General features: G+C 52.1%; 1 protein-coding gene across 3 annotated transcripts in view; it reads right to left on the bottom strand.

Moving 5' to 3' along the window:
* PNPLA7 (patatin like phospholipase domain containing 7) overlaps nucleotides 1–16398 on the bottom strand; it is a 420389-nt gene that overhangs the window by 289868 nt on the left and 114123 nt on the right. For 2 of the 3 annotated variants that reach the window (XM_044993121.1, XM_044993123.1), the window contains one exon: nucleotides 15537–15629. The exons of the other annotated variant lie outside the window; for it this stretch is intronic. In XM_044993121.1, coding sequence (XP_044849056.1) covers nucleotides 15537–15629 — 93 coding nt within the window. The remainder of the gene's footprint in view (nucleotides 1–15536; nucleotides 15630–16398) is intronic. 3 annotated transcript variants of the gene reach the window in all.

The following is a 16398-nucleotide window of genomic DNA, read 5'->3' as shown; positions in this document are numbered from 1 at the left end:
AGCTTCTAGAAATTAATACACCTCTAACCTGATATAACGTGACCCGATATAACACGAGTTCAGATGTAATGCAGTAAAGCAGTGCCAGGGGGCAGGGCTGCGCACTTCGGTGGATCAAAGCAAGTTCAATATAACAGTTTCACCTATAACGCGGTAAGATTTTTTGGCTCCCGGGGACAGCGTTATATCGAGGTAGAGGTGTATATCCACAAGGGCTGCTATGCAAAGGCTTCACAGACAGCACGACAAGGAAAACAGCATTAACTTTCTACTCTCTCTGTCAATTTTGCCTTTATTAGAGCAGCATTTTCTCACCAGGCTATCTGGTTCTAGGCCCTCTGCACAGACTGTGTGGTTCCATAACTGAACAATTAAAGTGACCTGCAAAACAACCGCCAGAAATTGACTTGTGAAGAGAAATTCATTTAATTTTCTATCATTCTGAGCAATTGAAGATATTAAAAAATATATATATTTATTATTATTATTTCTAAAGGTGAGGAGCTATGTGAAAGCTTGGACTGCCCCCAAGTCCATAATGGTCTCCCATCATGCTGAGGAACTCCAGCTCGTCCAAGTCAGGGGCCTGGGTTATCTCTTTCATTCTGCCTCTAACAAAGAAGCAAACTTGGCAGTTCTGGAAGCCACTAAGCTCCAATGGGGCCATACAGTATTCAGTTATTAAATGCCATGAAAGACTAGTATTAGCTACTCCAAAAACAGTCACTCCAGCAAAACTTCCATAAGAGCATTAGAAGAGCACCTCAAAGAGAACACGGTCACCTACATGCTTGTGTTATGCCACCAGCTGAACTGCATACATTAAGACTCTGATCCAGCAAAGCATTTAAACTCATGCATAAAGCTAAGCACATACTTAAGTGATTTGCAAGACAAGGCCTAAAAAAGGAATCCAGCAATGTGTCACATCTTATCACACAGCCAGGAGAAGCATCTTATACTTGGCTCTTTCTATTAAAATCATAGAGCACAAAGGAAAGGTAGCCCATGGATGAACATACTACTCTACTACAATTCTACAAGTCACGTCTTCCCACGACCCTTTTTTATGCCTGGGAATAAATTAAATTAAACCATCTTGCTGCCAAAGTGGGAATCAGAAAGGATGTAGCAAGCAAATGTTACCTAGAAATCTTAAAGTAAAGGAACAGAAGGACATGGGCAACTGAGTGGAGCTTCATCCTTATTGGCCAATACTTGCTCACTGCTGACCCACACAGTTCTGGTATGAAAGTCACTGTGCAAGTGCCAGGATATGGGCACACTTCTGACAATATCTCACTGCTTCTCCCTTCCTGAACACTTATTCACAAGAGCAAAGCCATCACTTACAACAGCGGTCTCAAACTCGAATGACCACGAGGGCCACATGAGGACTAGCGCATTGGCCCGAAGGCCGCACCACTGACACACACCCCCGCTGCCCCTGGCCCCGCCCCCACTCCACCCCTTCCATGATGCCCCACCCCTGCCCTGCCTCTTCTCCACCTCCTCCCCTGAGCGTGTGGCTCCCCACTCCTCCCCCATCCCTCCTGGAAAGTGCTAAGCGCCACCAACAGCTGTTTGGCGGTGGGAAGCGCCTGGAAGTAGGCAGAAAAGAGAGTAATATAGTAGTATAGTATTAAAATATAGTATGCTATTAAAAGTCAATGTATTAACTTTTTTATTAACTACTTTAACTGTAATGTGAAAAGTCAGTGCTAATTTTGACAGTCATTTCATTTTTGGCCACTCAGCTGGCAGCGTTTTGCATCAACCAGAGCATCAGTATTAGGTTTAATATCCTGAGACGAAACCAATCTCAGTGTTGCTTTCAAATGTTCATCAGTGAGCCTTGACCTTAACACAGATTTGTTAATCTTCATGAAAGAGAAAAACTGTTCACACACACACACACATTATATATATATATATATATATATATATATATATATATATATATATGAACAGTTTTATATGTGCTGTTATAACTGAACATATATATGTGCTTCCAAACATTGTCATTATCCTTGCAGAAGCAGAGAATAACATGGAAAATCTTTCTTGTGAAAGAAACCTGTAGAATTCTGGAATTCCAACATCTGTATACTTCTGCTTCAAAATGGTGTCACACTGAAGCTCCACTAACTCGCTTCTCTAACATGCATTTCCTCTGCAACATAGTCAATTTCAACAGCAAATGGTGTGGAAAAAAGTTGAAAATTTGGTTCAAGTGCCTTGAAATCTTTAAATCACACATCAAACTGTTTGTGTAAGTTAGAAATGATCTCTGCATATTCTTTCAATGATTTGGGTTAAACTTTTCCTAAGGAATTTAGAGTGGAGAAATGAACCAAATTGCCAGCAGTCAGCTGTTTCCCCCACAAAGTAAGTTTGACTTTGAATGACTTAACACGGTCGTACATCTGTGTTATCACCTGTTTTCTACCCTGAAGTTTCAAGTTCAGTGCATTCAGGTGATCAGTTACATCTCTTAGAAAAGCAAGGTTGCAGATAAAAGTGGAATCAGCAAGCTGTGGAACCTCCTTGCTTTTCATTTTCATAAAATCAATCTCCTCTCTAAGTGCAAAAAAACGCTTCAAAACATTTCCAAGACTCAGCCATCTAATTTAAGCGTGATACAGAAGTTCCCCATATTCGCTGTCCATACTTGCTAGAAAAGAAGTGTACTGTCTGATTCAGCCCTCGTGCATGTATAAAATTAACAGTTTTAACAACTACATCCATAACTTCCTTCATTTGTAGACTTTTACTACACAGGGCTTCTTGGTGCAAAATACAATGTATACCGGTGAAGCTAATTCCTGGTATATTGAGGCTGTTCAGTTTGGTCTTCAATAATCCAACCACACCAACGTTTTCAGAACACATTGATGGCGCACCGTCCATAGCCAAAGATACAAGTTTGTTCCATGGCAGCGCAGCTTTTTCAATGCACTCTTCCAGTCCTTGAAATAGGTCACGTCCTGTTGTGGTACCCTTCAGTGGCATTAAGTCTAGCAATTCTTCAGTTATATTCAAATTGCAATCCACACCTCTAATGAACATTGCACACTGTGCGGTATCTGATACATCTGTACTCTCATCAAGAGCAATTGAAAATGCTTCAAAGTCTTTTGCTATTTGAATCAATTGTTTTTGCACATTATCAGCTAAATCTGTTATCCTGCAGGCAACTGTATTGGTAGAGAAGCTTATGACTTCCAAAACTTTCTTCCTATAAGGACATAAAATTTCACTGGCCTTCATAAGACATTCTTTTACAAATAAGCCTTCTGTAAAAGGTTGCGATGATTTAGCTATCATTTTGCTTATCACAAAACTTGCTCTTACTGAATCTTCACTAGACTTGTTAATAAGCTAAAAGAAATTTCTTTGCTTGGCAAATGCTGCTTTAAGTTGCTGAACTTTTTCCTCTGGATTTTTCCAGTGAATACATCATATTTTTCACGGTGCATCGTGTTGTAGTGCCGACACACGTTATAAGCCTTGGGAACAGCAATTGTTTGCTGACAAATAAGGCACTGAATTTTATCTTTTACCTCTGTGAAAAAATATAAATTCTCCCATTTGTCTTGAAAAACTCTCTTTTCTTCCACGAGTGTTCTTTTTTTGACAAAGTCATTTCCAAGCAGTTTTAATAAAATATATACACTCAGTAAAGCCTCCCCACTGCACTGGGCTGCACCACCACTCCGCTCCTGCTCTGCCTCTTCCAGGGGTGGCAGGTTTGTAGAAATTTTGGTGGTGCCCAGAACCTGCCCTCCCCTAAACTCCACCCCCACCTGCCTAAGACTCTGGGAGGGAGTTTGGGTGGGGGAGGGGGTCTGGGGTACAGACTCTGGGATGCAGACTGAGATGGAGTTTGGCTGCTGGGTGCAGGCTCCGGGCTGGGGCAGGGGTGCAGGCTCTGAGATGGAGTTTGGGGATAGGAGGGGGTGCAGGGGTGAGGGCTGTGGGGCTGGGGATGAGGGGCTCGGAGCATTGGAGAGGCTCAGGGCTAGGGCAGGGGAAGGGCAGCCTGCCCTGACCATAGTGGAGGGGGGCACTAGGACCCTGCGCCAGCTGGCAGAGCCCAGCAGAGTCAGCAGGAGCTGCAGGCTCCGGGGTGAGGAGGCAGCAAGTGAGGCCAGGGGACACTTGGGGGAGGCACGTGGGGGTGTCAGGCGGGGCCAGGGGAGAGACCTGGCCCCAAACATTGGGGAGCAGCACGCGGGGAGCTTAGCTGCCATATAAAATAACTCAGGGGGGGTGGGGGTGAGGGGAGTTTGGTGGCGACAGGAAAAGACGGTTACTCACCGTAGTAACTGGTGTTCTTCGAGATGTGTTGCTCCTATCCATTCCATGTAGGTGTGCGCGCCGCGCGTGCACGGCTTCTCCGGAACATTTTTACCCTAGCAACTCCGGCGGGCCGGCTGGCGCCCCCTGGAGTGGCGCCACCATAGCGCAGGATATATACCCCAGCCGGCCCGTCCGCTCCTCAGTTCCTTCTTGCCGGCTATTCCGACAGTGGGGAAGGAGGGCGGGTCTGGAATGGATAGGAGCAACACATCTCGAAGAACAACAGTTACTACGGTGAGTAACCGTCTTTTCTTCTTCGAGTGATTGCTCCTATGCATTCCATGTAGGTGATTCCCAAGCCTTACCTAGGCGGTGGGGTCGGAATGAGACGTGGCGGAGTGTAATACCGCGGAGCCGAAGGCTGCGTCGTCTCGAGACTGCTGCACCAACGCGTAGTGGGAAGCGAAGGTGTGTACCGAAGACCAGGTGGCCGCTCGACAGATGTCCTGGATGGGGACATGGGCCAGGAAGGCGGCCGACGAGGCGTGCGCCCTTGTCGAGTGTGCGGTGAGTCGGCACGGGGGGACGCGAGCAAGCTCGTAGCACGTTCGTATGCAGGACGTTACCCAGGATGAAATCCGCTGCGAGGAGACCGGCTCGCCTTTCATGCGGTCGGCAATTGCCACAAAGAGCTGGGCGGAACGCCGGAAGGGCTTTGTCCGGCTGATGTAAAAAGCGAGGGCCCTGCGGACGTCCAGAGTGTGGAGCTGCTGCTCACGAGGTGAGGCGTGCGGCTTCGGAAAGAAGACCGGGAGGAAGATCTCTTGGTTGAGATGGAAGGCCGACACCACCTTGGGGAGGAAGGCCGGGTGCGGTCGAAGCTGCACTTTGTCCCCGTGGAAGACGGTATACGGGGGACCCGCCGTCAGGGCGCGGAGTTCCGAGACTCGTCTGGCGGATGTGATTGCCAGGAGGAAGGCCGTCTTCCAGGTGAGATGGAGCAGACAGCACGTGGCCAGGGGCTCGAAGGGTGGGCCCATCATCTGGGCGAGAAGCATGTTCAGATCCCAAGTCGGAGCAGGAGGATGCACCTGAGGGTAGAGACGGTCTAACCCTTTAAGGAAGCGGGCAACCATTGGGTTGGAGAAGACGGAGCGACCTCCTATAGTGGGTCGAAAGGCTGACAGAGCCGCCAGGTGCACCTTCAGGGACGAGATCGCGAGACCTTGACCTTTCAGGTACCAGAGGTAGTCGAGGACGGTCTGGATGGGGGCCGAGAACGGGTTAAGACCTCGCTGGTCGCACCAAATCGCGAAGCGTTTCCATTTCGCGAGGTAGGTAGAACGCGTCAAAGGCTTCCTGCTTTCCAGCAGAACTTGTTGCACTGGCCACGAACAACTCCTCTCTGCGTTGGTCAACCACTCAGGAACCAAGCTGTAAGATGCAGCGACTGCAGGTTCGGGTGACAAAGCCTGCCGAGGTCCTGAGTGATGAGGTCCGGCCAGAGCGGCAGGGGAATGGGATCCTGGACCGACAGCTCGAGCAGCAGGGTGTACCAGTGCTGTCTCGGCCAGGCCGGAGCGACGAGTATTACGCGGGCCCTGTCCCTCCGCAGCTTGAGTAACACTCGGTGGACGAGCGGAAACGGGGAAAACGCGTAGAGGAGGGGTTCCGTCCATGGCAGGAGGAACGCATCCGAGAGGGAGCCCGGAGCTTGACCCTGGTAGGAGCAGAACCTGTGGCATTTCCTGTTGGCCCGGGAGGCAAACAGGTCTATCTGGGGAAACCCCCACCTCTGGAAGATTGTGTAAGCCACATCTGGGCGAAGGGACCACTCGTGGGAGGCGAAGGACCTGCTCAGATGGTCGGCCAACGTGTTCTGCACCCCTGGCAGAAAAAACGCTTCGAGGCGAATCGAGTGGGTCACGCAAAGATTCCATAGGAACATCGCCTCCTTGCAAAGCGGGGAGGATTGGGCTCCGCCCTGCTTGTTGACATAGAACATTGCTGTGGTGTTGTCCGTGTACACCGCTACACAGCGGTCCTGAAGGTGGGTCCGAAAGGCGAGACACGCCAAACGGATCGCTCTCAGCTCCCGGACGTTGATGTGGAGGGAGAGCTCCTGGGCTGACCAGAGACCCTGGGTGTGCAGGTCTCCTATGTGAGCCCCCCATCCAAGCGCCGAGGCGTCTGTGGTCAGGGTGATCGACGGACGAGGAGGGCGGAACGGAACCCCTGCGCAGACTATCCCCGGATCCAGCCACCAGGTGAGCGTCTGGAGAGTGGGTGTCGCAACCGTCACCACCATATCCATGGGGTCGCGATGGGGGCGGTACACCGATGCCAGCCACATTTGGAACGGGCGAAGTCGCAGCCTTGCGTGCGTGGTCACAAACGTGCACGCTGCCATGTGGCCCAGGAGACGTAGGCAGGATCCCACCGTTGTCGTAGGAAAGGCCTGCAGTGTCCGTATAAGGGAGGCCAACGCCTCGTACCGAGCACGAGGGAGGCAGGCTCTGGCCAGAGTGGAGTCGAGGACTGCTACTATGAATTCCACTCTTTGCGCCGGAACTAAGTGGGACTTTTCGGCGTTGATAAGTAGGCCGAGAGACCAGAACAGATGCAGTATCTCGGACACCTGAGCCGCCACCAGCTCTTGGGAGCGACCACGAATCAGCCAGTCGTCGAGATAGGGGTACACATGGATTCGACGACGACGGAGGGCTGCGGCCACGACCGCCATGCACTTGGTGAATACTCTCAGTGCGGTGGAGAGGCCGAAGGGTAGTACCGCAAACTGGTAGTGGGCTTCGTTGATCATGAAGCGCAGGTAGCGTCTGTGGGGGGGGTAAATTGCCACATGAAAGTAAGCATCCTTCATGTCGAGGGTGGCAAACCAGTCTCCCGGATCCAAGGAAGGGATAATGGTTCCCAAGGTTACCATCCGAAACTTGAGCTTGCACAGGTACCTGTTGAGCTCCCGGAGGTCTAAGATGGGACGAAGGCCTCCTTTCGCCTTGGGGATGAGAAAGTATCTGGAGTAGAATCCCCTGCCCCGCCTGCTGGGAGGCACCTCCTCGATGGCACCCACGCTCAACAGAGTCTGGACCTCCTGTAAGAGGACTTGCTCGTGAGAGGGGTCCCTGAAGAGGGACGGGGAAGGTGGGTGGGAGGGAGGGGGCGAAATAAACTGTAGGCGGTAGCCGTGCTGAATGGTGTTGAGGACCCAGCTGTCCGATGTTACAGAACACCACGCCCGGAGGAAGCGGGAAAGGCGACTTGAAAACAAAAGGGATGGATCCTGGGGGGAGAGTGGTGGGCCGTCCTCGGGCATCCCATCAAAAGGCCGGCTTTGGACCTTGAGGAGCCTTGGACGAGCCCTGGGTCTGGTTACGCCGCCCCCCCGACGGTCTGCGGCGGAAGGGGGCCGCCGTTCGATTATTAAATGGCCGAGATCTGGCCTGCGGGACGGGTCGGTAGGGTTGCTGCCGGAACGATCGCCTCTGTGTGGCCGGCGTGTGCATGCCCAAAGTACGGATCGCCACCCGCCCGTCCTTTAGGGTCTGAATTCTCGCGTCTGTCTTTTCGGAGAATAGACCCTGCATCTCAAAGGGGAGGTCCTGGAGGGTGTATTGCACCTCCGGCGGCAAAGTGGAAGATTGCAGCCACGCAATGCGCCGCATGGTTACTCCGGAAGCCACAGTTCTGGCCCCCAAGTCCGCTGAGTCCACAGCTGCTTTGATTAAGGTCCTGGAGGCCATTTTGCCCTCTTCCAGGAGTGCCGAGAATTCCCGGCGGGAGTCCTGTGGGGTCAGCTCTGCGAATTTTCCCAGGCACCCCAAGATGTTGAACGTATATCGGGACAGGAGGGCCATTTGATTTGCAATGCGGAGCTGGAGACCGCCCGCTGAATAAATCTTGCGCCCCAACAAGTCCATGCGCCGGGACTCCTTGGACTTCGGCGCAGCGGCAGGCTGTCCGTGATGTTCCCGGTCGTTCACGGACTGGACAACCAGAGAGTCCGGGGTTGGGTGCACATAGAGGTATTCGTACCCCTTGGGCGGGACGGAATATTTTCTCTCCACTCCGCGCGCCGTGGGAGGGACGGAGGAAGGCGACTGCCAGATGGCGGCATTGTTCCGCTGGATTGTGCGTATGAACGGCAGCGCTACTCTCACGGGGGCCTCCACTCCCACGACATCTGTGATCGGGTCATCGACCTCTTGGACCTCCTCGATGGGCAGGTTAATGGCTTTCGCTACCCTTCGGAGGAGGTCCTGATGCGCCTTGAGGTCAGTAGGCGGGGGTTCTGATGGTGACGCCCCTGCCACCGCCTCGTCGGGAGAGGAGGACGAGGAGTGTCCAGGCAGCACCTCTTCCAGTGTCTGCTCTACCTCTGGGCGATCAGGTGCCAGTGTCTCATGCCCCAACGGTGGGCCGTGAGTGGCGGTCTGTGCCGTTGGAGACGGGGGGGGGCCTGCTGATAGTGGCCTCTGGCACCGCCCGCGCCGAGCCTGGCTGTCTCAGTGGAAGGGGAGGCCCTTGCTCATGCTGGGCCCAGGGTACCCAAAATCCCCACTGCTGGGGTCCATGGTCCCGTGGAAGAGACCCCGCCCGGAAGTCTACCGCACTGCCCTCAGGGGAAGCAACGGAGGGTTCCCTCGAAGGCCAGGGAGGAGCCGTGGCGGTCTCCGGGCGGACCTCCGGTGCCGGTGTCAAATGTCTCTCCGGTGCCGAAGGGCGGTGCCGGTCGTCATGCGACCTAAGCGGCGAGCGGGACCTGCGCGCGGTGCGGTACCGGGAGCTCGACCGGCGGTGCCGGGAGCTGGATCTTGAGCGCGAGCGGCGGCGCCTTGAGTGGCTGCGTGAGTCTCGGTGCCGCACGCGATGCCTGGAACCGGACCTGCTGCGGTGCCGGTGACTCGGCGACCGGGACCTGGAGCGTCGCCGGGAGTGCGACCGGTACCGCGATTGAGAGCGGTGCCGGGACTGCGACCGGCGCCGAGACGGGGAGCGGCGTCTCGACGTTGACCGTCTCATGGATCGGGCCCGGTGTGTCGGCGACCGTAGTCTTGAGCGAGACCGGGATCGAGACCGGATCCTGGGGCCCCGATCGTCTCGGTCGCCCGGGGAAGGAGGGCGCATCATCAGCGGTTTCCCAATCGACTTGAGTGTCCGCACCGGTGGTGCCGGTAGCTGATGGCTCGTAGCTGTCGTGAGGTCGATCAGCTCTCTCGCCGTCGCAAACGCCTCAGGCGTGGACGGGATCCTCAGCTCTTCCTCGGTAGGCACCGGGGAGCTGGGCGGTGCCGGACTCGACGGCCCTTGCGGCGCCGGAGTCGACGGCCCGGTGCACTTCTTGTGCACTGCCTCAGCCTGTACCGATCTTGTCGGAGGCGGCTAGGCTAACGGCTTCTGCTGCTGCTTCGCAGAGGCTGTCTTCGGCACCTTCTGCTTCTTCCCCGGAGAGAGGGAGCGGTGCCGGGTCTTCGGTGCCGGGTGTCGGGAGGCCTCGGCACCGGAGCGGCTCAGTGCTGCCGGTGCGCTGCTCGCCGAGGTAGGCTTCGGCGCCGATGGAGCTGGCGCTGGAGGTTGGAGAGCAGCCTCCATGAGCAGTTGCTTCAGGCGAGAGTCCCGCTCCTTCCTCGTACGAGGCTTGAAGGCCACGCAAATCGGGCACTTATCTGATCTGTGCGACTCTCCGAGGCAGCGGAGGCAGGAGTCGTGCGGGTCACTCACGGGCATGGGCCGCTGGCAAGCCGCGCAGGGCTTGAATCCCGGTGCTCCGGGCATAAGCCCGCACCGGGGCGGAAGAAGAGGGCTAACCCCTCTAATTCCCTAACTACTATATTATACAACTATATACACAACTAGAACACGAAACTTAACTAATTACTAACAACTATATACAGTAAAACTATGGAGAACGCTAGGGCTGTGGAGGTAAGGGAGCACTCCACTGTTCCTACTGCCGTCACGGGCGGGAAGAAGGAACTGAGGAGCGGACGGGCCGGCTGGGGTATATATCCTGCGCTATGGTGGCGCCACTCCAGGGGGCGCCAGCCGGCCCGCCGGAGTTGCTAGGGTAAAAATGTTCCGGAGAAGCCGTGCACGCGCGGCGCGCACACCTACATGGAATGCATAGGAGCAATCACTCGAAGAAGAAGTAAGGGGGGGGCACATGGAGCTTGGCAGGCTGCAGGGAAGAGCTCCACAGGCTGCGTGTTTGAGACCTCTGACTTACAACCATGCAGCCTCGCTCCAGTCAGTAGGATTGCACTTCTGTACAACACTTTGTTTGTTTTGAGGAAGGAAAATCTAGTCTTCATTTCGTCTCCCACAAGCAGAGAGCTGCTATTTTACTTCCACAATTGCTTATTCTATAAAACATTTAGAATAAGGACACTAGTTACTAAAAAGTGATTATAATACTTTGTACTTTGTCAGCTCCATCCATCATGGGATCTCAAGTGGTTCACCTGTTTCTGTTGACCTTAAATCCAGATCCTCTGTATGACATACTTGCCTGTCTGTCCTCCGGAGAGGATTAATGTGCTGTGAAGCTGACTTTCAACAACAGGTTGGGGGGTAGAGCGGGGGGGGAGGGCCGCGGTTGATACACACGTGTGTCAATCCATTTTACTATGTTCTTTGTACACAACCTAATTTGAGAATTGGGAGCAGAGTATGCTCAGCACCCCAGAAATACAGGGAACTGGGGTAGTGGAAAGAAAAATGGATTTCACAGATTTGGCTGCTTCTAAAGTTATTCCCAGAGATTGCTGAGACCTTGTCAATTCTCACCAGCTAATCAAGATAAAGGATGGTAGGAAATCCTTTGTGTGATACTGATCATCTAATAGGTACCGGTCTTTTCTCTGAATCACCAATTGACATCCCAACATGGTCTGAGTAGTCAATATGCTTGTGACGCTGTATCCCATACTGCTTTATGGGAATATGACATAACTGGAATATGTTTTGTGCTGCCTGTGCCATGTAACATATCTCTGTAAAAGTTATGGTCCACTATATCTATTCATCCTATCTGTAAACATAAATCATTTTGTACTTGAGGTTAAGAATATTGGCTGTATACTTGCTTGATTTTTAAGTAAGCTTTGTGAGGCATTTGGTCAGCTTCCTTAGGAAGGAATTCGCAAGGTTAAGTACCCGATCAGGAAGCACTCATGGAACAATGCATCTTGGAATGCTCCAATCACCATAAGAAGTCTTCCTGGAGACATACAAGATACCATGTGGACAATGGCTTCTGCCTGTAAAGACTGTGAGTCATGCATGGACATGCATGCATTTAGGGGGTTGGACTAGATGATCTCCTGAGGTCCCTTCCAACCCTGAGATTCTATGATTCTATGTGACTTGCCCAGGTGACTCCAGAACTCCATCTTGGAGCTGGACTTTGCATAGGAGTGAGGAGGGGGTCTCCACCCACAAGAGAAAGTCTATTTAAACCCCTGGGAGACCCCTCCATTTGGTCTTCAGCTGGCTAAAGAGGGAGCCTCTCCACTCCCCAGGATACTTGGAAGAAACTGGAACAAAGGGGTGTGAGTGATTGCTGGACCCAGGCTAAAAGGAGATTAGCCTGTAAAAGGGAGCATTCTGGAACTGGTGAGGATCTTATCTGTATTGAGTTTGAGTAGACATAGATTTGCGCATTTTATTTTACTTTGCTTGGTGACTTACTTTGTTCTGTCTGTTACTACTTGGAACCACTTAAATCCTACTTTCTGTATTTAATAAAATCACGTTTTACTTATTAACTCAGAGTATGTATTACCACCTGGGGGAGCAAACAACTATGCATCTCTCTCTATCAGTGTTATAGAAGGCGAACAATTTATGAGTTTACCCTGCATAAGCTTTATACAGGTTAAAATGGATTTATTTGGGTTTAGACCCCATTGGGAGTTGGACATCAGGCATCTAAGTGATAAATATCAGAGGGGTAGCCGTGTTAGTCTGGTTCTGTAAAAGCAGCAAAGAATCCTGTGGCACCTTATAGACTAACAGACGTTTTGCAGCATGAGCTTTCATGGGTGAATACCCACTTCTTCAGATGCAAGTGGGATCTGCATCTGAAGAACTTGCATCTGAAGAAGTGGGTATTCACCCACGAAAGCTCATGCTGCATCTGAAGAAGTGGGTATTCACCCACGAAAGCTCATGTTGCAAAACGTCTGTTAGTCTATAAGGTGCCACAGGATTCTAAGTGATAAAGACAAGCACACTTCTGTGAGCTGTTTTCAGGTAAACCTGAAGCTCTGGGGCAAGTAATTCAGACCCTGGGTCTTTGTTGGAGCAGATGAGAGTGTCTGGCTCAGCAAGACAGGGTGCTGGAGTCCTCAGCTGGCAGGGAAAACAGGAGCAGAGGTAGTCTTGGCATATCAGTTGGCAGCTCCCAGGGGGGTTTTGGTGATCCAACCCATGACACAATACTGCTGGGATAAAATGTAAAAACCAAGGTCTTGATCACTTGTTAATAAAGATCTCATGGCACTTTTTGCGTGAGTAAAGCAATGACCGTAGCCATAGTACCATGGGCAAAGAGCAACTCCACTTATTACATTCTGCCTCACTCAGTTTCCAGTCTCTCTCTGGAGTTCCTCTTCTCCAATTCCGTCCTAGACCCTCTCTAAACTGGCTTCTGTTCCTGCACTCAACTGAAACTGCTCTCAACAAAGTCTCCAATGACCTCGCAGCCAACTCTCAGAACCAGTAATTCATCCTCATCCTCCTTGACCTTTCAGATTCCTTGGACACAATCGACCATGCTCCTGTCCTTGAAATCTTGCCCTCTCTTGGATTCTATGACTCTATTCTCTCTTGATTCTCCTCCTAACTCTCTAATCATTTCTTCAGCATATGCTTCAGAGGATCTTTCTCATCCCACCCCGCCCTCCAGCTTTCTGTGGTGGTTCCATAGGACCATAGGATCCTCTTCTCCCTCTACAGCTTATCTCTGGGTAATCTCATCCACAAACAAATTCAACTACCATCTTTATGCAAATGACTCACAGATCTACCTGTCTACTCCAGACCTGTCTCCTTCTGTCCACATTAAAATCTCAGTCTGTTTCTGACATCTCCTCCTGGCTAGCTGTCAGCTCAACCTCAACATGGCTAAAAAACACAGCTCTTAATTTTCTCTCTCCCCTCCCCCCAAAAATAAATTCATCCCCATCCCCACCTCTTTTTCTTGATTCCTGTGGAGCGCACCTCCATTCTCAGGCCTGTAATCTGGGTCTCCTCTTTGATTCAGACCTCTATGTAGGTCCTCACATCAGGGCCGGCTCTAGGATTTCTGCCGCCCCAGGCAGAAAAGAAGAGCGCCGCCCCCCCCCCGAGCGGCGTGGAGTGCAGCCCGAGCCCCCGCCCCCCCCCAGGGGTGCGGCCCGCGGCCCCCAGCCCCCGCCCCCCGAGCAGCGCAGCACCGCCCTAGCCGCCCCCAGCGGCGCGGCCCGAGCCCCGGCCCGCAGCCCAAGACCCCCCCCCCCCAGCGGCGCGGAGCGCCACCCTAGCCCCCGCCCCCCTCCCGAGCAGCGCGGCCCTCGCCCCCCCCAGCGGCCCTAGCCCCCGTCCCCCCCCAGCGGCGCGGCCCAAGCCCCAAGCCCCGGCCCGCGCCCCCACCCCCCGAGCGGCCCGGCCCTAGCCCCCGTCCCCACGAGCGGCGCGGAGCGCCGCCCTAGCCCCGCCCCCCTCCCGAGCAGCGCGGCCCTAGCCCCCGCCCACCCCCAGCGGCCCGGCCCGGCCCGAGCCCCCGTCCCGAGCGGCCCGAGCCCCCCTCCCCCCGAGCGGCGCAGCCCGCTGCCCTAGCCCCCGCCCCAGTCGAACGGCGCGGCCCGCCCTAGTCTCCGGTCCCCCCCACCCCCCGCGAGCGGCGCGGCCGGCGGCCCTAACCCTCGCCGAGCAGCGCAGCGCACCGCCCTAGTCCCCGCCCCACAAGCGGCGTATCACGCCGCCCAAACCTAAAATAAGAAAACTAAACCCCGATCGCCGCCCCCTCCCAAGGCGCCGCCCCAAGCACGTGCTTGGTAGGCTGGTGCCTGGAGCCGGCCCTGCCTCACATCCAGGCTATGCCTATGTCTTGCAGATTCTTTTTGCACAACACCTTTAAAATACAGCCTTTCCTATTCATCTGCACAGCTAAAACTCTCTCCAGGCTCTCATCATCTTGCATCTTAAAATTAACGGAGATATCTTATCTCCTAGAACTGGAAAGGACCTTGAAAGGTCATTAAGTCCAGCCCCCTGCCTTCACTAGCAGGACCAAGTACTGATTTTGCCCCAGATCCCTAAGTGGCCCCCTCAAGGATTGAACTCACAACCCTGGATTTAGCAGGCCAATGCTCAAACCACTGAGCTATCCCTCCCCGCTTTGATTACGGCAACATCCTTTTCTCTGGCCTTCACAAATACAATTTTGCCTCGCTCATATTCATTGAGAATGCTACTGCAAAGATCATTTTCCAAGCCCATGTTATCCTTTTCTTTGCATCCCTTCACTAGCTCCTTCTTGTCTATTGTATCAAACATAAGCTACTTGTCATCTTCCCAACCTGTCCCCACACTACCTATCATCTCTCATTCGCCCACAGGTTAAATTTTCAAAACAAGGCACTAGAGAAATATAAGGGCACTAATAATATGCTGCAGGGCTAGACTGACTGTTCTCACTGGTCTACTGGGATTTTGCACAAGATAAATACTGCATTCTGAAATGTAGCTAAGTATTCTTTTGATTTGCCACAGAAATATTTTATATTTTACAGAGCACAGTGAAAAGCCAACTAAGACAGAAGCACAGGGAAATGAACCCAGGTCCTGTATAAAGTGCTTTTAAATATTTTTCCCTTCACTCATTCCTGTAATGCAGCAGAGAAAGTCCATGCCATATAAAGTGACAGTGGATGCTCTCTGAGAAAAGAGCTCTTATTTCCTCTACAGACAAATATTAGAGTGTTATTTCAGATCAATAAGGACGTGGAACTAAGGGAAGTGGGTCCGACGAAGTGGGTATTCACCCACGAAAGCTCATGCTCCAATACGTCTGTTAGTCTATAAGGTGCCACAGGACTCTTTGCTGCTTTTACAGATCCAGACTAACACGGCTACTACCCCTCTGATAAGGGAAGTGGGTTACCTTACATCATCTCCCTCCATAATAATTAGATATTTTGTATTTCCTGCAATTTTCCCCAGCCCCTGCTCACCAAGAGCCTCTGTTGATCCAGAAGAGGATGTCAAAGAAACTCTTCTTTTGAGAAGGTTCTCAGCATTCTCTGTACCTGAAGTCTTCACTGTGTCTGACATTTAAGAACAGAATAAAGGTTATCACAGGTTTAAACATGTAGTACACCCCAACAAAATGAAGTACGCTGTGAACAGGTGCCTTCACCCATCTGCTCTCAAACACAAGGCACATACTGTACTTAGAATTTGATTTTATTAACAACTAAGCAAAAGGAAGAACAAAATTCAGCTCAAACCATCTCACCAAGCTTGGCTCCTCTGAAGGTTATTCCTTCCAAAGTGCAGCATCCACACTCTAGATCCTTCCTCAGTTTGGAGAGACAGTTCCACTTCCCTCATATTTGGGTGAGTTAATCAACGACCTGCCCCAGTGACAGCCCTGGATTTTAGGTATTGGACTAGAACTCAGGGAACCTGAGTTCAATTCTTGGCACAGCCCTCCAGTATAACTGTGAGCAAGTCACAGTCTGCTTGGGCCTCAATTCCCCCATCTGTGAAAGGAGAACAATACCACTGCCATACCTCAGAGAGGGCACTGAGGATAAATTCAGCAATGTTTGTGTTACACTCAAATACTGTAATGACAAGGGTCACAAAAGTACAGTGACAAATGGCAGAACCCCATTCAATATTACTCTGCAGGACCAACACCTGCTAATTGGGCAAGCTGTTTCAGGCGCTGAAGAATATAGAAATTAAGAGGAGGTTACTCATCTGTACAGTAAAAAATGGTTACTCACCCTTTTTGTAACTGTTATTCTTCAAGATGTGTTGCTCATATCTATTCCAGTTCGGTGTGTACACGCACTGCGTGCATGGCTG

Source organism: Mauremys mutica, chromosome 18 (genome assembly GCF_020497125.1).
Source record: "Mauremys mutica isolate MM-2020 ecotype Southern chromosome 18, ASM2049712v1, whole genome shotgun sequence".
NCBI classification, from domain to species: Eukaryota; Metazoa; Chordata; order Testudines; family Geoemydidae; genus Mauremys; species Mauremys mutica.
The sequence above is the reverse complement of the archived record's forward strand: the minus strand, read 5'-3'. Positions and strand labels throughout refer to the sequence as shown.